The following is a 15,909-nucleotide window of genomic DNA, read 5'->3' on the forward strand; positions in this document are numbered from 1 at the left end:
AAGAGAGAGCATCAGATTTCCTGGAACCAGAGCCTAGACAATGGTGAGCTGCTATGTGGGTGCTGGGAATTGAACCCTGGTTCCCTGGAAGAGCTGCCCATGTTCTTAACCGCTGAAACATCTCTTCAGCCCTCTGGCTTCCATTCCTGATGTCCCTTACGTTACAGTATCATTTATAATTAGGTTACAATAAATTGCCTCCTAGAAATTTAGTGTCCTGGGAATTTGAGGCATTCAGCTGATATGAAAGACGGTTGCTGTCTCAATCCCTTAGGGCATAGTGGCAACAAAGGGCCATACCAGTCTGTGAGTCTCTTCTTCCTGACTCTGTTTCAGCAGCTCGAAGGCTTGGAGGAGGCCCCGGAAGTCGGTGATTCCGTACATGCGCGCGTACTTCTCATACTCCTTAGGATCCACATTTTTGAGAAGCTCCATGATATCAATTTCCTCTTCTTCCCCAGATCCTTTCTTGAGGGCTGGAGTCCTAAAAGAGAAAAAAAATAAGTTAGGATCCATCGTTTGTCTTCTGCTTAGGAGTCTGAGCTGTCTGTCATGACCTAAGATGGTCTGTCTCAGTATTTTTCCTCACTAGGCAACAGTTTCAAGCTCTTCATTAAGAAATATTTTTTAAAGAAATAAGTTGTTTAAATTTATATCACAAAGTTATAAATAAAGAGAAATAAATTCTTTATTCAGAAATGATTTTACATGCTAATTTTACCACTTTGAAAAAAACAATAAGTTAGTTTGGTGACAGAATGGGTTAATGGTGGGCTGTTTTGCAGTGTTGCAATGTGATCAGTGAGTTGAAGAGGAATGAATACAGGAGCGTGTTCACTAGCCTCATAACCAGGAGCTCCATTAATTATGGCTACATTAAATATCAACAGAAAACTTTATTTAAATATCACGTCATGAAAAAGAACTGTGAAAAGGTGAGTGATTCAATAACTTAATAATTATGGTGAAACACAAGTTATTTCGAAATCATTGATTATGGAAATGCCTAAAATTATTGATCTATGAAACTGTAGCATTTTAAAAAAAAAACTGTAAAAGCAAGTCTTTCAGACTTGGACACAGAGCATTTAGGCATTTTCATTTTGCCTAAAAGCTTCTAGATGTGTCTCATTCTCTGTTTCTTATTATCATTCTAAAACAAATACCATCACACTAAATTCCACCCACTGACAAGCGATGAGTCTTGGCAGTAGCTCATCCTGAAGGGCTCTGTGAGAATAAGAAGTCCTCTTCACAGTTCTGACAGGACTTACTTTTTCAGCATCGCGCGAAGATCACCTTCAATCTTCTCTTGTTTCTTTCTTTCGTCCACCTGTAGGTTGACGTTGCTTTCAATTTCACCGTGCTTGTTAAAGGCAACGCAACGGTATAAGCCAGAATCGGTTTTTGTGGTGTCACGAATCTCCAGCTTCGCTTCGTCGCCCTTTTGATGGATAAGAATGCGACCCCCTTGGTTCAGCTGCCTCCACTTCCCTTTCGTCCATTTGACATTCGGGATCGGGTCACCTCCAACTTTTGCAATAAACGTGGCAGTGGTTTCTAAGGAGTGGTGAAAATAAATGTATTAAAAAAATCAATCTTGCTGAATGGGTGCTCATGAAATTGAACCCCTAGCCCTCTACAGGTGATCGGACACTTACTTTCCACTACTCTGATGCTCTGAGGCTCCGACACGAAGAACAGTTTTCCATCCACGGCTGCCTTCTTGGCTGCTGGGGCTGCGGCTGGTTTCTCTGAAACACACATGTCCATGCTTTGTTAGTACGAAAACTTGAAAACTGTAATAAATATTCTGGTGTGTAAAACTTTAAGAGCTTTGGGGTGTGCTCCCCAAACTCACTAGCTGTGAGTTATTAGTGACAAAGCCGTTTCATAGAGTCATTCTAGGGATGGCTACAGGAGGTTGAACTTGAATGGACTGCTAGCATCCAATCTGGGATTTATAGACTTTATTGTACAGATTTCCTCTAGGCTATGACAGCAAGCTATTTCACATCATAGCATCATAGCATCATTTTGGGAACTACACTGAATATATCCTTGTGGATGTGCTGTGAGGGTTTCAAGAAGTAGGCTGTTGAACTCTGGGTAACTTTAAATACTTTGTATCGAGAGTCTTTCCATTAAATCATTGGATACTTTAACTATGAGGGCGACAGATTACAAATGGCAAATAACCTGCCTCTAACACCTCTAACTCCATTCTTATTTAAGTTACAATGAACTAACCACCCTGGGCAGTTTCTGTCTTAATGTTCATCACACTTTCTTGGTATCTGTACCTTTAATGGTCACTTTGCACTTGGAAGTGTCACTTCCAGCCACGTTGGAAGCCTTACACACGTAGTCTCCTGAATCTGCTTTAGCTGTCTCCTTGAGTTCCAGCACAGCGGTTCCGCTAGCAAAGCTGAAGCTGCACCTGTCTGAAGGCTTTATCTCCCTACCAGCTTTCAACCACTGGATCCGAATGGGCTCGGAGCCCTGCACGTGGCAGCTGAGCTGTACAGAATCACCTTCGCTGGCCGTGACCGGGGCAAGGTGCTGGTCAAACACAGGCGGCTTCTTAGGCTCTGGAATTGAAAAGGCGTTTTTCATGAGGAGGACAGAGTCACAAAGGAAATGTACAAAGGGAACAATAGCTTTCCCCACAGGTGATAGTAGACACTGTGGTGAATGGAATTATAAGTCAGAATCTGTTCCTCTTTGAGCAGTTGTTCACTTTTGTTGGGGTTAAAAAAAGAAAGAAAGATAGATTTAAAAACAAGCAAAGAACAGCTGCCAAGCTGTCCACAAACCAACACAGCATCTGTGTCCTGATTAAGCTCCACAAATACTATGCTGGCACTGCTATCAATGGCTGTGCAATGCAGCATGATTTTGGTTATTTAAAAACTACAGGCAGCAGCATTTTTACAAAACTCTAAAGCCTAAAGGCTTATAAGGGCATTCTGCACACTTAGAGCAGTGATTGTAAACTCCCGTGGAAGAAAGCCACCATCAGAGTTATGGAAATGCCCAAATCTTAATGGATTTTTTTCTAATGTCCAGTTTTAGATTTAAAAAAAAAAAAATCTACAGTTACTCTAAAAAAAATTATCCAGATCTAGACCAAAGAAAGTAAGAGTCAAAACTCAGTGTTCAAATGAGAATGAACAGAGACTTGGGTTCCCTGACCAAATGAACATGCCTGATGTCATGTTCTGTCACAGCGATTGAGACTGTAGCCAAAATAAGGCAACATTCCTGATTACAACTTCTGGTATCTCCTGCTTCGGTAAACCTCTGCATGAACATAGACTCAGAGTTCCAAAGAAAGCCATCCAACAGCAAAGCCATCGTGAGAATAAATTGCCCCTAAAAACAAACTTTCAATTTTCATGCATGCACTGAAACTATATGATAATCTTTGAATTTGTAGGCAAGGCAACCCAGTAATGCTAAGCTGTTTGTTCACAATGGTAACCTACTAATGATATTAGCTCATCCTGCATGCTCTGAGGTGGCCTGCAGCTCACCTGCTGCGACCATGGCATGCTTTCCCAGAAAGTGGGCTTGTGCAATAATTATGGCAGTCTATAAACTTTTATCTGTCTGAAGTATTTATAGTTGGAAAACCGTATAAGGAAGATTTAAAATGAGGGAGACTGCTTCCTTTCTTAAAATAAGAGCTTTGTGTTTATCTTTTATAATATGTAATATTCTTCTCCCCAAATCCTCGTTTTTGGATCAAAATTTACCATTTTGTCTGGTATTACTATTCAATTTTAGGCCAGAAGATAAGAGCATTATATACTAAACAATTATTCTTTACAAGCAAAAGCAAATGCTTATTATTATACCTGGGAATAAGCAGAGTAAAGTATAATACGCTGTGATAGGGTTTTTTAAATGTGCAAAATAAATGGATTTCATCAAAATACCTGTTGCTTGTACACACATGTCAAAGAAGGCTCTGAATTCGAGCTATGTGAGAGGATTTGACCTAGAAATCTGACATCTGAGTCCCCCTTACAGGGGGTAACATCACAAAATTATGAATAATATGTTTTTAGCAAATGTGGAATTATGGCAATCCATTAAATAATAACATTTTTGTTTGGGGCTCTACACTGAGACTTCAGCACATGGAAGTGTATGAAGGAGAACACGGCAGGCCAGAGCTCTGAAGAGGACTAACCTTTGATGACAATGGACGATGTGCACAGGGCAGAGCCTGCGTCATTTGTCGCCTTGCAGGTGTATAAGCCTGCATCGGCCATGCTGGCCCTCTTCACCTGCAGCAGCAGTGCGTTGTTCTTGAACATGATCTCACAGTTGGAGGTCGGGTGGATCTCTACATTATTTTTGTACCAAGCAACGGTGATGGGCTGGGACCCTGCCACACGCCCTTCCAGTTTGAACGAGTTCCCTTCTGTCTCTTCTACCGTCTCAGATAGCTTTTTGGTGAAACTCGGTGGGATGAGGCGCTCTGTAAGAAATAAAAAAGATAAATGAAAAGGACATAGAGCTAAATTATTACTATGAGGCTTTCAAGAGAAAGGAGTCCTGCTTTAATTAAATATCACGGATAACTAGTCACATCCAGCATAGCAAGTCATGCTCTGGAGTGACTCCTCTACCCATAGCTAATTCTCGGCAGTTTTCTGCCACATGGCTGATAGAAATGATACAGGAGCATTTACAGAACCAGGGATTTGTAAGAAGAAAACTTGGTTCATGGTTGAGGAGGACATGTTAGCTTCTAGGAAATACAGACTGAATGACATCAGTGTTTCCTTGTAAAACTGGAAACATTTTCATGTTATTTATTTTCAGACGCTTCCTAGACATCTACCTATCATAAGAGACCTAGTGTTGTTAAGGCTGATACTCTCAAATGACTGCCCTCCATTGGGCCCCATGCAAAATAAACTCTACCTTTTATATTGAGTTGGGCTGTGCAGGAATCTTTTCCCACTTCATTGACGGCATAGCAGGTGTACTGGCCAGAGTCACCTTTGTCCACTTTGACGATGGTCAGGTGTGCACTGTTTTCCAGATAGCTGATCTGGTAGTTTCCACCACTTCTTATCTCTCTGTTGTCCTTGGCCCAGGTGACCTTAATGGGCTGTGTTCCCATGACATGGCATTCCATGTCAGCACTTTCTCCCACGACAGCATTCACAGGGGCCAGAGGGATATCAAAGAAGGGTGGGTTCTTCCCCTCTAGAGAAAGACCACAAGGACAAGGCTTCAGGTTCCAGCCTTCGGCTATGCCCATTGAAGAAACAGCAGTGTTTTCTTTTAAACTTTGTATGAGATTACAAAAATTTCCATTATAGCAACAGATGTCTAAGGATCCACAAACCTGTGAGGATGAGTTTGGCGCCTGAAGAAGCAGAGCCGATGGGGTTTGTAGCAGTGCAAGAGTACTGGCCCGAGAGACTCCTGTCTGTCTTAAAGATGTTCAGAGTGGCGACGTTGTCTAAAAATGATGTCTGTACATTTGGGCTGTCTTTCAACGGCTTGCCATCTTTGTACCAAGATACAGAGATGGGCTCGGACCCACTTACGGCACATTCAAAAACCACTGGCAATCCCACGGTCTCTTGCACGTCTCTTAGTTGTCGAGAAAAGGATGGCGGAAGTTTTTGCTCTGTAGGGACAGGGTTACAGCAATGAACGCAGCTGGATACCTTAAATGGAGTCATAGCCATTCTGCCAATGTACAGGAAATGTCTTTTAAAATATGAGGGGGTACTGAGAGGTCTCGAACTGGAGATGGAAAGCAGCATGTGAGGTTTTGGGAGAAAATGTTAAGTAGGAGGTACAAAGCAAAAGAAAACAAAACACCTATAAGCTAACAAAATGTTCATCAGCTAGAGGCCTCTCTGCCACCCAGCCGAACCTCCTGCTTGTTAGATCACCTTCTAGCAACTTGAATAAGACAGGTATGGGGTAAATTTAAAAATAGAAGTCACTTGTATTTCTTTAAGGTTTATAGAGGTAAATGGTAGCGTGATCTTTCCAAGTGAATATTTGGTCATCTCCCTGTATACAAAGGGCATAGAAAGAGAGGGGCCAGGTGTGGCAGCCCAAACCTATAATCTCAGAGGCAGAGGTAGGAGGCTGGTTCATGAGTTTGAGATCAACCTATTCAACCTGGTCTACCTAGTGAGTTTCACCCAATAAAATACAGCAAGAGTCCCAGAAAAACAAGGTAAAACAACCAATCACTCAATAAATAAATAAATAAATAAATAAATAAATAAATAAATAAATAAAAAAGGTGAGTTGCTAATTCTAACTGTACTTAAGCTAAAAGAAAAAAAATAGCATTTTGATTCTCTGCTCACTGGGGATTTTAAATGTTTCAAAGGAAGCATTGATCCACTTACCTTTACCCTATTGTGCTCACCTTGAACGGTCAGGAAAGTTGATGAAGAAACTTCGCCTACACTGTTCTCAGCCCTGCAGATATATTCTCCGCTGTCGCTGCTATCAACCTGGGTGAAAACCAGTGTCGCAACGTTGTTCTTAAAATGCATTTTGCACGTGGCAGTGGGTCTGAGCTTTGTGTCTCCTTTATACCAGGAGACCCCAATCTCGGGAGTTCCAGCAAGCTGGCATTGTAGAGAGGCAGAGTCACCAACCGTCACCTTCACAGGCTCCAACTGCTTGACAAAATACGGTGGTTCTGCAGTAAAAGAGATAAGCAGCCGTGAAGGACCAGTCAGGACCACTGCCTGGGTACAAGACTGTGAACGTGCAACCCAAACCAACCTAGAATCAGGATCTGGGCGGAGCAGGAGTCCTTGCCAGAAGCGTTTTCAATGTAGCAGTTGTACTGCCCTGAATCTTCGACAGTGCTGCTCAGAATTTCTAGGATGGCTGATTTTTCGGTTGTGGTAATATTACACCGTTGGGAAGCTGTGACATTTATGCCATTTTTCTTCCATGTAACAGAGATTGGAGGAGTTCCAGAGAAGGTCCCTTCGAGAATCAGGGGCTTGCCTTTCTCTATGCTGTAGTCATTGAGTCGCTTCACAAATATGGCTGGGGCTGGGGTGAACAAATTGATAAAATAAAATCAAACACACATACACACACACACACACACCGAAGGCTGTGTGAGAGTCAGTTGTGTAAACAGAATAGCAAACCAACCTTTTACAAAGAGACGTGTTGTGCAGGAAGCCCTGCCAGCCTCGTTACTAACTATGCAGGTGTATTCTCCGCTCTGGGATGTATCCACATCAAACAGCTCCAGTTCAGCCACCGAGTCCTGCAGAGACACATTGCACCTGGCCCCAGGCACAAGCTCGCTGCTACCTTTGAACCAGCTGACAGTGAAAGGAGGTGAGCCTTTGACAATGCTTGTGAATGTGACATTACTGCCAGTTAAGACATCCATCGGGTCAGGTTTCTGAACGAAAGATGGTGGCTCTAAAGAAAGAAAGCACAAAGTTGGGGAGACGTTTAACGTTGGCGGACTTGGATGGCTCAGTCCCGCGTGTGGTGTGGCTGTATGTTACCGAATGGTGCACTGACCTCGTACAGTCAGAGGGGCACTACACTCGTCAGAGCCTGCCACATTGGTAGCTATACATGTGTAGTCACCAGCGTCAGCTTCCTCCAGCATGTTCACCGTCAGGGCACAGGTGTTGTCTGTTAGTGTGGTCTGGTACTTTCGGCCACTGCTGATCTCATTCCCTTCATGGAACCACAGGACAGAGATTGGGGGTGACCCATACACTTTGCACTCCATCACCACAGAGGAGCCCGACAGACCGTTCGTCTCTTTCAGTTTTCTTGTGAACGAGGGAGGGATGATTCGATCTGAGAAGGACAAGAACAAACAAAGCAAGGGGCGTCAATTATAAAGTGACTTGGAGAGAACTGACCCTTTGATGGGACATCCCTAGATCTGTCTGACTCTTTTCTCTTCTTCCTCTTGCGCCGGGTCCCGGCTTGCTCTGGCCCATACTCTTTTTTTTTTTTTTTTTTTTTTTTTTTTTGTTGTTGTTGTTTCTCATTACAAGATGGTTATAAGCCACCTTGTGGTTGCTGGAATTTGAACTCATGACCTCTGGAAGAGCAGTCAGTGTTCTTAACCACTGACCCACCTCACCAAGCCCTGTCTGGCTCTTTTGAAAGAGTCCCTAAATGCTGCCCATGGGATTATGCAAGGGAAAGCCTGGAGAGTAAGTCTGTATAAGTTGGCTTCATAGAGGATCTGCTCTTTTTTGTGGTAATGAGTCCTTTGTGATGGCTTTTCCCTGCCCAGCATCCAAGCACAGGACTTACTTCTACGATACTCTTAGAGACTCTTCCCAAAGAAAGGGATGCAATTTTGGGTTTCCTTCTATTTGTCTAAGTCCCTGCCTCTGACCCGCTGCATCCGGTGATGTAAGCTGCATGCTGCCCTGTGCAGAAGGAGCTTCACTCCATTCAGGGCAATTGGGGTCTTCGCTGTCATAAAGATGAACAAACCAGCCACCAACCTGAGACTTGAATGGAGACTTTGCAGCTGTCTTTGCCGACAGGGTTTTGCACTTCAAAGCTGTATACCCCACTGTCGCCAGGTGCCACATTGATGATCTTGAGGCCAGACACCTTGTTGAAGAAGCTTATTTTATATTTGTTGTCACTCGTGAGCTCCTTTCCGTCCTTAAACCACTTGGTACTAAGCTCAGGTGTTCCTGATACCGTGCACTCCAAGGTACAGGTGTCTCCTGTGGTCACCTTAATAGATTCTGGCTTTTCCACAATTGCAGCAGGCTCTGAAAGAGATGGAAACCATACCATCATTTAAAGTAAAACTGAAGAAAGAAACTAAAGGAGACCCAGACCTGCGTGCACTTCCTGTATTCATGAGGACTCCCTCTTGACTGACCGAGCACTGATAGCGTGGCGTAGCACTCCTGCATCCCAGCATCGTTTTTAATCTGGCAGGTGTATTTCCCAGCATTGGCTGGTTCTGCTCTTGAAAACTGGAGGGTGGCGATGTTTTCAGAGTAAGAAATCCATATGTTGTCACTCTCTCTAACAATTTCCCCTTTGTCTTTGAACCACGCCACTGAAATTGGCTCAGCGCCTTCAATTGTTGTCTGCAGCTGGACTTCTTTGCCAATGATCGTAGAAATGTCGGTGAGCTTCTTCACAAATTGTGGTGGTGCTGAGGAGGGGAAACAGGGAGACAGCACTTCAACATTTATGGGACTGATAGTATAGCCTTCACATTATGAATGTGAGAAATCATCTTTGTGGTAATGCATCATTAACAACAATATATAATTGTTTTATATATATATATGTATATGTGTGTGTATAAATGTAGTTAGAAATATGTAATACATTCATATATAAGATATACATATATAATATATATATATGCAATATATAATATATATGCAATATATATTATATATATATATACACACACACATGCACAATATATACTTAGTTAAAGAAAGGAAGTAGACAGAGCATGGAAGGTTTGGATAGAATAAATTGTTAGGGATAAAAATAAATACCACACAATAACCAAGGTGGGGGTACAGTACTAAAATTAGAAGGAGACCAGTAAGCTGAAGAGAATGAAACGGCGCTTACCTTTCATAGTGACAGAGCCCACACAGGTATCACTCCCAACATCGTTTGTGGCTTTGCACTGGTATTCCCCGATGTCTGCCGTGTCTACGTTCAGGATATGGATGCTCGTGAGCAAATTCTCAGACATAATCTTGTACTTCTTCCCACTTCTGAGTTCTCGCTTGTCTTTATGCCAAGAAATTTGAAAGGGAGGTGTCCCCTGAAGCTCACACTCAAGGTGAACATCGGCTCCTTTAAGTGTCTCAACCGGAAAAGGCTTTTTGCGGAACATGGGTGGTTCTAGGATTGGGGGCGGGGCAGGAAAGAGAAAATTCAGATGAACTTCATATTTAGACAAGCGTAAGAATTAGCTTTCTATTTTGTTAGAGTCCCCTTCCCCCTTTTTATTGTATCCTTGAACAGTTTTAAAACATCATCAGGAGGAAAATAAAACTGAGAGCATAGTGAACTGTAGAAGAGCAGATGTGCAGAGTGGGGGTGGAACGAGGTCTGACCTTTAACCTTCAGGGAGGTGCTGCTGCTGGCGCTCCCTGCTGCGTTGCGAGCCTCGCAGGTATAGTCCCCGCTGTCTTCCACACTGAGACTCTGCATCTCCAGGATGGCCACCGAGTCCTCGAATGACATCCGGAATTTACTGCTTTCTTGAATCTCCACCTCATCCTTATACCACAAAACCTTGATTTCTGGAGACCCGCCTATTTTGCACTCGTATCTTGTATACTCATCCTGCTTCACGATCCGTGATTGGTCTAGCTTTTTAATGAACCTGGGGGGTTCTAAGGAACCACAAGGAAAAGCACAAGGCAAGGGACAGAAAAGACAGGCGTGTTACAAGAGGAGGTGAAGGAAGAAATCTGTCAGAGTGGACTTCATCTACAGGAGACAAGTTCATTTGATGTAGTTTAGGGACGGCTAGTTAAAGTGATATCTGAGGAGAAAAATCCCTAAATGAAGTAAGTGTACATTTGTGAATGCCTATAATCTAACTGTGGCTCGAGGAAGAAGCAGCCCGCTTCCCAGAAACAGAGCTATCTTTGTAGGCCTGAGCCCACAGGCAACATCTCAGAAACCCTTTGAGGTTCCCAGGAGGGAGAGACCGATTTCCCTGTGTGTGAGTCTGTGGAAATTATAGCTTCAAAGGTATACATTCTGTAGCATACACAGCCAGAGCAAAAGTGATCATATGTCTTACGATTTTAAAGCACAGTTATCTCTGATATGCCTTCAATAGCTATATCCCTTCAGCGTCCATCATTTCCTTGAAGTGAGTTAGAACAATGTTCTTAAACATTCGTGCTGACATGTAAAGTGGTTAGTTGTCTCACAGTGCAGAAGGGTCTTGATCACTAATCTAAATTTTACGATGCTTATGAACTACTGCTCCAAGAAGCATAAAAATACTAAATACAGCCGTCTATAAATCTATAAGTCTTGATATTCAGCTGTGAAACATAACATCTTCGTGCATAACACTGGGTGTTGTGGTATTTACATCCTATGAGGCAGGCATACATAACGGTATCTTAGCAATCTGGAGCCCTGCTTGGCTTCAGGTACGTACATACAGCTTCTCCAACAATGCACTTAACAACCCAAGACTCTACCTATATCAAGCTGCATGTTCACTGCTCTTCAAACAAAGTTGTGTTAACTTTGATCTAAGATTCCCTAGCAACTCTTAATAAACCTCCCTTTTTGTGGTCAAATGCACCCAGATATATAGCCTGGAGCTAGAGGCAGTGAGTCAATTCAGCCTTCATGGATTTGGGGTGCATGTGCACTAAGACAAATTGTGCCCTCAAAATGGACTTCTAGGAGAAATCCTTTATTTGTGCCTATACATGGTTGGACATGCATATGATTAAAATTAAATGCATCTTTTTAGGAATGGACATGGGTTATGGGCTTACATAACCCATGCCTATCAATCACAACAAAACTATCCAGACCCTAGACCTAGCAACCAGATTTTCCTCTTCTTTCTGGCCCCATAGACAGAAGTCCTAAGCAGTGACCAGGGGGCTCCTGAGTAAATAGCACTCATTGTCACTGTCATCTTGCAGGGTATCAAGCATGGACTTTTACATGACCTTTGAACAAAACTCTATTTCCATATTTTGCTATTTGTGTGTGCTTATTCGATTCTTTGAAGAAGATGCCAAGAACTTGGAAACTCCTGGTCCAGATGGCAGGCCTGAGTAATACCTAGTCCCCTGACTTCTGCTATTCATGAAGCATAGCTGGTAGTGGAAAATAAGTTAGCCTTACAGTTGGCCTGATTCTACTTGAAGGACTTGGTAGTTTGGGATGGTGCTATGTTCAGAGGGTGACAAATTCACTAACTTACTAAGTACTGCAGAAAATAGGTCCTTTGAAGTAATTAAATATTTTTCCCTCTGATAACTTCTTTTCATATAATTCTAGGGAAATGTCCTGTTCATTTTCTCCTTAGTCTTTGAAAATATATTTTCTAGTTAATATTTCTGTGATTTTTCTACTTTAGAAACAAATTCAAGATATTTTCCCATTTAGAAGATCCTGGATTCATTTGTGACCCCTCTCTTCCTTCTTCCCTCCCTTTTTCTTCATTTTCTGCATCTCATTCTGTATTATGATATTAGGGCTCCAACCTGGCATGTCCTTATACATGCCAAACAAGCACTGTACCTTCTAGCTGTACCCATAGCCCTCATTTGATGGTTTCTAATAACTATGCGCGCACACACACATACACATACCATGTCACCCATCAACATTTCAAGACATGGATAAAATGGAAGAGATCTTGGCACTTCACTCTAAGGAGTACCTTGTACACCAAGTTGAGCAGAACAAGAGTCCTTTCCAGCCACGTTGCTCGCGTAGCAGGTATACTGTCCAGCATCACCTTTGGCTACTTTGAGCACTGTCAGAGTGGCAGTATTTTCCACCAGAGTCATCTTGTAGTTGCCTCCAGGGCGAATCTCACGGTTATCTTTAGCCCAGGTGATTTTGATCGGTGCTGTTCCAGTGACATGACATTTAAAAGAACCACTTTCACCAAGAGCAAGGTCTACTGACACAGGCTTTAAGTCAAAGAAGGGAGGCACTTCATGTTCTGGAAAGAATGAAGACCAACAGGTCAAGGTCAGTTTCCATCCTCCAAGATTAGGAATAGAAACCAAATAGCACCAGTCCTTTGGTGGCCCAAGGAAGTGAAGCTGTATTGTGATGAAGAGGACAGTACGATGAGTTAACCAACTCACCTGAGAGAATGAGCTTAGCACTGGACGAAGCAGTCCCAAGCGGATTAGAAGCTGAACAGTTATACTGACCAACGTGGCTCTGATCAGTTTGCAAAATCTGAAGAGTGGCAACGTGATGAACAAAAGACATCTGCAAATTAGCATCGTCTTTCAAAAGTTCACCATCCTTGTACCAAGACACCTGAAGAGGTTCCGAGCCATTGATTCGACATTCAAAAGCAACTGGGAAGCCAAGAGTCTCATGGACATCTTTCAGCTTTCTCGCAAAGGAAGGTGGAAGTTTACGCTCTGGAAAGAAGTTATAGACAATCCTTACTTGTAACAGCATGTATCTATCCACCAAGAGCTCTTAATAAAATGGATCTGTCAACACACAGTAAGACTTGTCAAGCAAAGCCATTATCACCTTTGATAACCAGCACGGCAGAAGAAGCAACAGCCCCCACGCTGTTTTCTGCCTTGCAGGTGTACTCTCCCACATCACTGTGGTCCACCTTGTTGATGACTAAGGAGGCCACATTGTTTTTGAATTGCATCTTATATGCAGGAGCTGACCGTAGCTTTGTATGTTCCTTATACCAAGAAATCCTGATCTCAGGGGTTCCATCCACTTTACACTGTAAAGTTACGGGCTCTCCAATAGCTGCTTCCACATGTTCCAGGGGTTCGATAAAGTAAGGTGGTTCTAAGGTACAAAGGATGGCAAGCAATCTGTTAACACCAACTAAAAGTGATTCACAGGGAGAGACAACAATAGGAAGAACTAACTGTCAACACACCTAAGACGGACACAAGAGCTTCACAGATATCCTGTCCGGCTTCATTTTCTATCAGGCAAGCATACTGTGCATAATCCTCTATTGTGCTCTCAAGAATTTCCAGGATGCTAGATTTTTCTGTCGTGGTGATGCCACAGTTGGGAGACTGTGAAAGAGGATATTCGTTCTTCATCCAGCTCACGGAGATAGGTGGTGTGCCAGAGTAAGTAGCCTCCAGAACGATGGGGCTACCTGTCTCCACACTGGTATCAGCCAACCTTTTCACAAAAGTGGCTGGTTCTGTAAGGAGAAAACATGAGGGTTGAGTTGTGCCTTCAAATGGGGCATCAGAAGAGTTTTAAGAAGTAATGGGTACTGGAGAAAAGAGCAAACCTTTCACAAAGAGATGTGTGGTACAGGAAGCACTGCCGGCATCGTTGGTCACCAGGCAAGAATAGTCTCCACTCTGCCCCGGCTCCACCTCCAGGAGCTCCAACTCAGTGACAAAGTCTTCTAAAGAAATGGTACAAGCCTCCCCGGACACCAGCTCCCTGCTGCCCTTAAACCACTTGACCTTGAAGGGAGGGGTGCCTCTAATGACACTGGTGAATGTCAGGCTCATTCCAGGCAAAACTTCCACAGAGTCAGGGGTTTGTTCAAAAGATGGTGGTTCTAAATAGCCCAGATGGGAGGAGGATGGAAAAAAAAAAGAGGCATTTGTTACTTAAAGAAAAGGAAACTGAGATGGAAAAAAAATGAAGGCAAAGGCAGTTCAGGCTGGAGAGTGAAGAGAGAAGCAGAAGGCATCTTTGCACACTGACCTTGGACAGTCAGAACTGCAGAGCTTTCATCCTGGCCGGCTACATTGGCAGCCACACAGGTGTATGCGCCAGTGTCAGAGGGCTCCAGGGAGCTCAGAGTCAGCGTGCAGACGTTATCTGCAAAGCTGGACTGGCATTTGGGACTGCTAATGATCTCATTCCCATCAAGAAACCAGCCGACTGATATGGGGGCTGAGCCCGACACTCGACACTCCAAAACCACAGAAGCCCCAAGCGTGGCACTCATGTCCTTAAGCCTTCGGACGAAGGACGGTGGAACAACTCGGTCTAGAGAAGAAGAGTTTCGACTTAGAAAGGATCGTTCTTCCACTCCCACTCTACCGGAGGGGCTGTCTTTATCAAGGCCTCTTCCTACTCACCCGAGACATGGACAGACACAGTGCAGCTGCTTTTGCCAACTCTGTTTTCCACCTCGAAGCTATATAAGCCCTTGTCATTCATTTCTGCAGAAGGGATCTTAAGGGAAGCCAGGTTTCTGACAAATGTAATGTGATGTCTGCTGCCTGGAGATAGTTCTCTACCATCTTTGAACCACTTGGCTGAAAGTTCTGGAGTCCCGGCTACTACACACTCCAATGTGAAGGGGTTTCCAGTAGTGACTGTCATGGGTTCAGGTTTCTCTACAATTGTGGCTGGTTCTAGAAGAAGAACAAGCATATTGCATTGAGAACCAATTCACCTTAGTCAGTAGATAGTTGGATACGCGTCCTATCTTCAGGAAATGATTATAGAGCTATTGTCTCCTCTGTGTTCTGGGGCTCTGCTTTGCACTAACCTAGGACAGTCAGGACTGCTGAACACTCTCGCATCCCGGCATCGTTTTTGATTTGGCACACATATTTTCCAGACTGTGATGCTTCTGGACTTCCCAGTTGGAGAGTTGCGATGTTATCAACAAAGGAAATCCTAACGTTTTCGCTCTCTCTGATGACTTCACCTTTATCTTTCAGCCAGACAACGGAAATCGGCTGGAAACCTTCTACCACAGCTTGTAACTCCACGGGATCCCCAATAAGGGTGGATGCATCACTGAGTTTTTTCACAAATCGTGGTGGTTCTGATGAAAGAAATTTGTGGTTAAGTGAAAGAATAGCATACATTATTAGTTGCGCAGGGACAGATTGAAGGAAGAAGCACACACTTGTGTCTATGTATACAAACCTTTGAACTTGACCATGCAAGCGCACGTGTCACTTCCCACCTCATTCGTGGCTTTGCAGTGATATTCCCCTATGTCAGGGGCTTCCAGATTAAAGATATGAAGACTCGTGTCAAAATTTTTGGAGGTGATTTTAAATTTCTTGCTGCTTCGCACTTGCTTCCGATCTTTAACCCACACCACCTCAAAGGGGGGTGTTCCTGAAATTTCACACTGCAGGATCACATCAGAACCTTTCAGGGCTCCGACTGGAGGAGGCTTCTGGGTAAAGACAGGAGGTGCTACCAGAA

General features: G+C 43.5%; 1 protein-coding gene across 46 annotated transcripts in view; it reads right to left on the minus strand.

The window, feature by feature from the left end:
* The window catches only part of Ttn (titin), a 271,446-nt gene that overhangs the window by 167,535 nt on the left and 88,002 nt on the right, over positions 1-15,909 (minus strand). For 37 of the 46 annotated variants that reach the window (XM_029473037.1, XM_029473035.1, XM_029473143.1 and 34 more), the window contains 24 exons: positions 15,622-15,900; positions 15,236-15,517; positions 14,820-15,098; positions 14,440-14,727; positions 14,012-14,290; positions 13,640-13,918; positions 13,267-13,545; positions 12,861-13,148; positions 12,425-12,712; positions 10,110-10,391; positions 9,616-9,894; positions 8,897-9,178; positions 8,505-8,783; positions 7,552-7,839; positions 7,168-7,446; positions 6,784-7,062; positions 6,419-6,697; positions 5,369-5,656; positions 4,939-5,226; positions 4,199-4,489; positions 2,304-2,591; positions 1,662-1,754; positions 1,275-1,560; positions 301-484 (listed from right to left, as the gene is read on the minus strand). The exons of 2 other annotated variants lie outside the window; for them this stretch is intronic. In XM_029473037.1, coding sequence (XP_029328897.1) covers positions 301-484; positions 1,275-1,560; positions 1,662-1,754; positions 2,304-2,591; positions 4,199-4,489; positions 4,939-5,226; positions 5,369-5,656; positions 6,419-6,697; positions 6,784-7,062; positions 7,168-7,446; positions 7,552-7,839; positions 8,505-8,783; positions 8,897-9,178; positions 9,616-9,894; positions 10,110-10,391; positions 12,425-12,712; positions 12,861-13,148; positions 13,267-13,545; positions 13,640-13,918; positions 14,012-14,290; positions 14,440-14,727; positions 14,820-15,098; positions 15,236-15,517; positions 15,622-15,900 — 6,506 coding nt within the window. The remainder of the gene's footprint in view (positions 1-300; positions 485-1,274; positions 1,561-1,661; positions 1,755-2,303; positions 2,592-4,198; positions 4,490-4,938; positions 5,227-5,368; positions 5,657-6,418; positions 6,698-6,783; positions 7,063-7,167; positions 7,447-7,551; positions 7,840-8,504; positions 8,784-8,896; positions 9,179-9,615; positions 9,895-10,109; positions 10,392-12,424; positions 12,713-12,860; positions 13,149-13,266; positions 13,546-13,639; positions 13,919-14,011; positions 14,291-14,439; positions 14,728-14,819; positions 15,099-15,235; positions 15,518-15,621; positions 15,901-15,909) is intronic. 7 more of the 46 variants (XM_029473153.1, XM_029473146.1, XM_029473134.1 and 4 more) reach the window with 3 other exon arrangements.

Source organism: Mus caroli, chromosome 2 (genome assembly GCF_900094665.2).
Source record: "Mus caroli chromosome 2, CAROLI_EIJ_v1.1, whole genome shotgun sequence".
Lineage (NCBI taxonomy): Eukaryota > Metazoa > Chordata > Mammalia > Rodentia > Muridae > Mus > Mus caroli.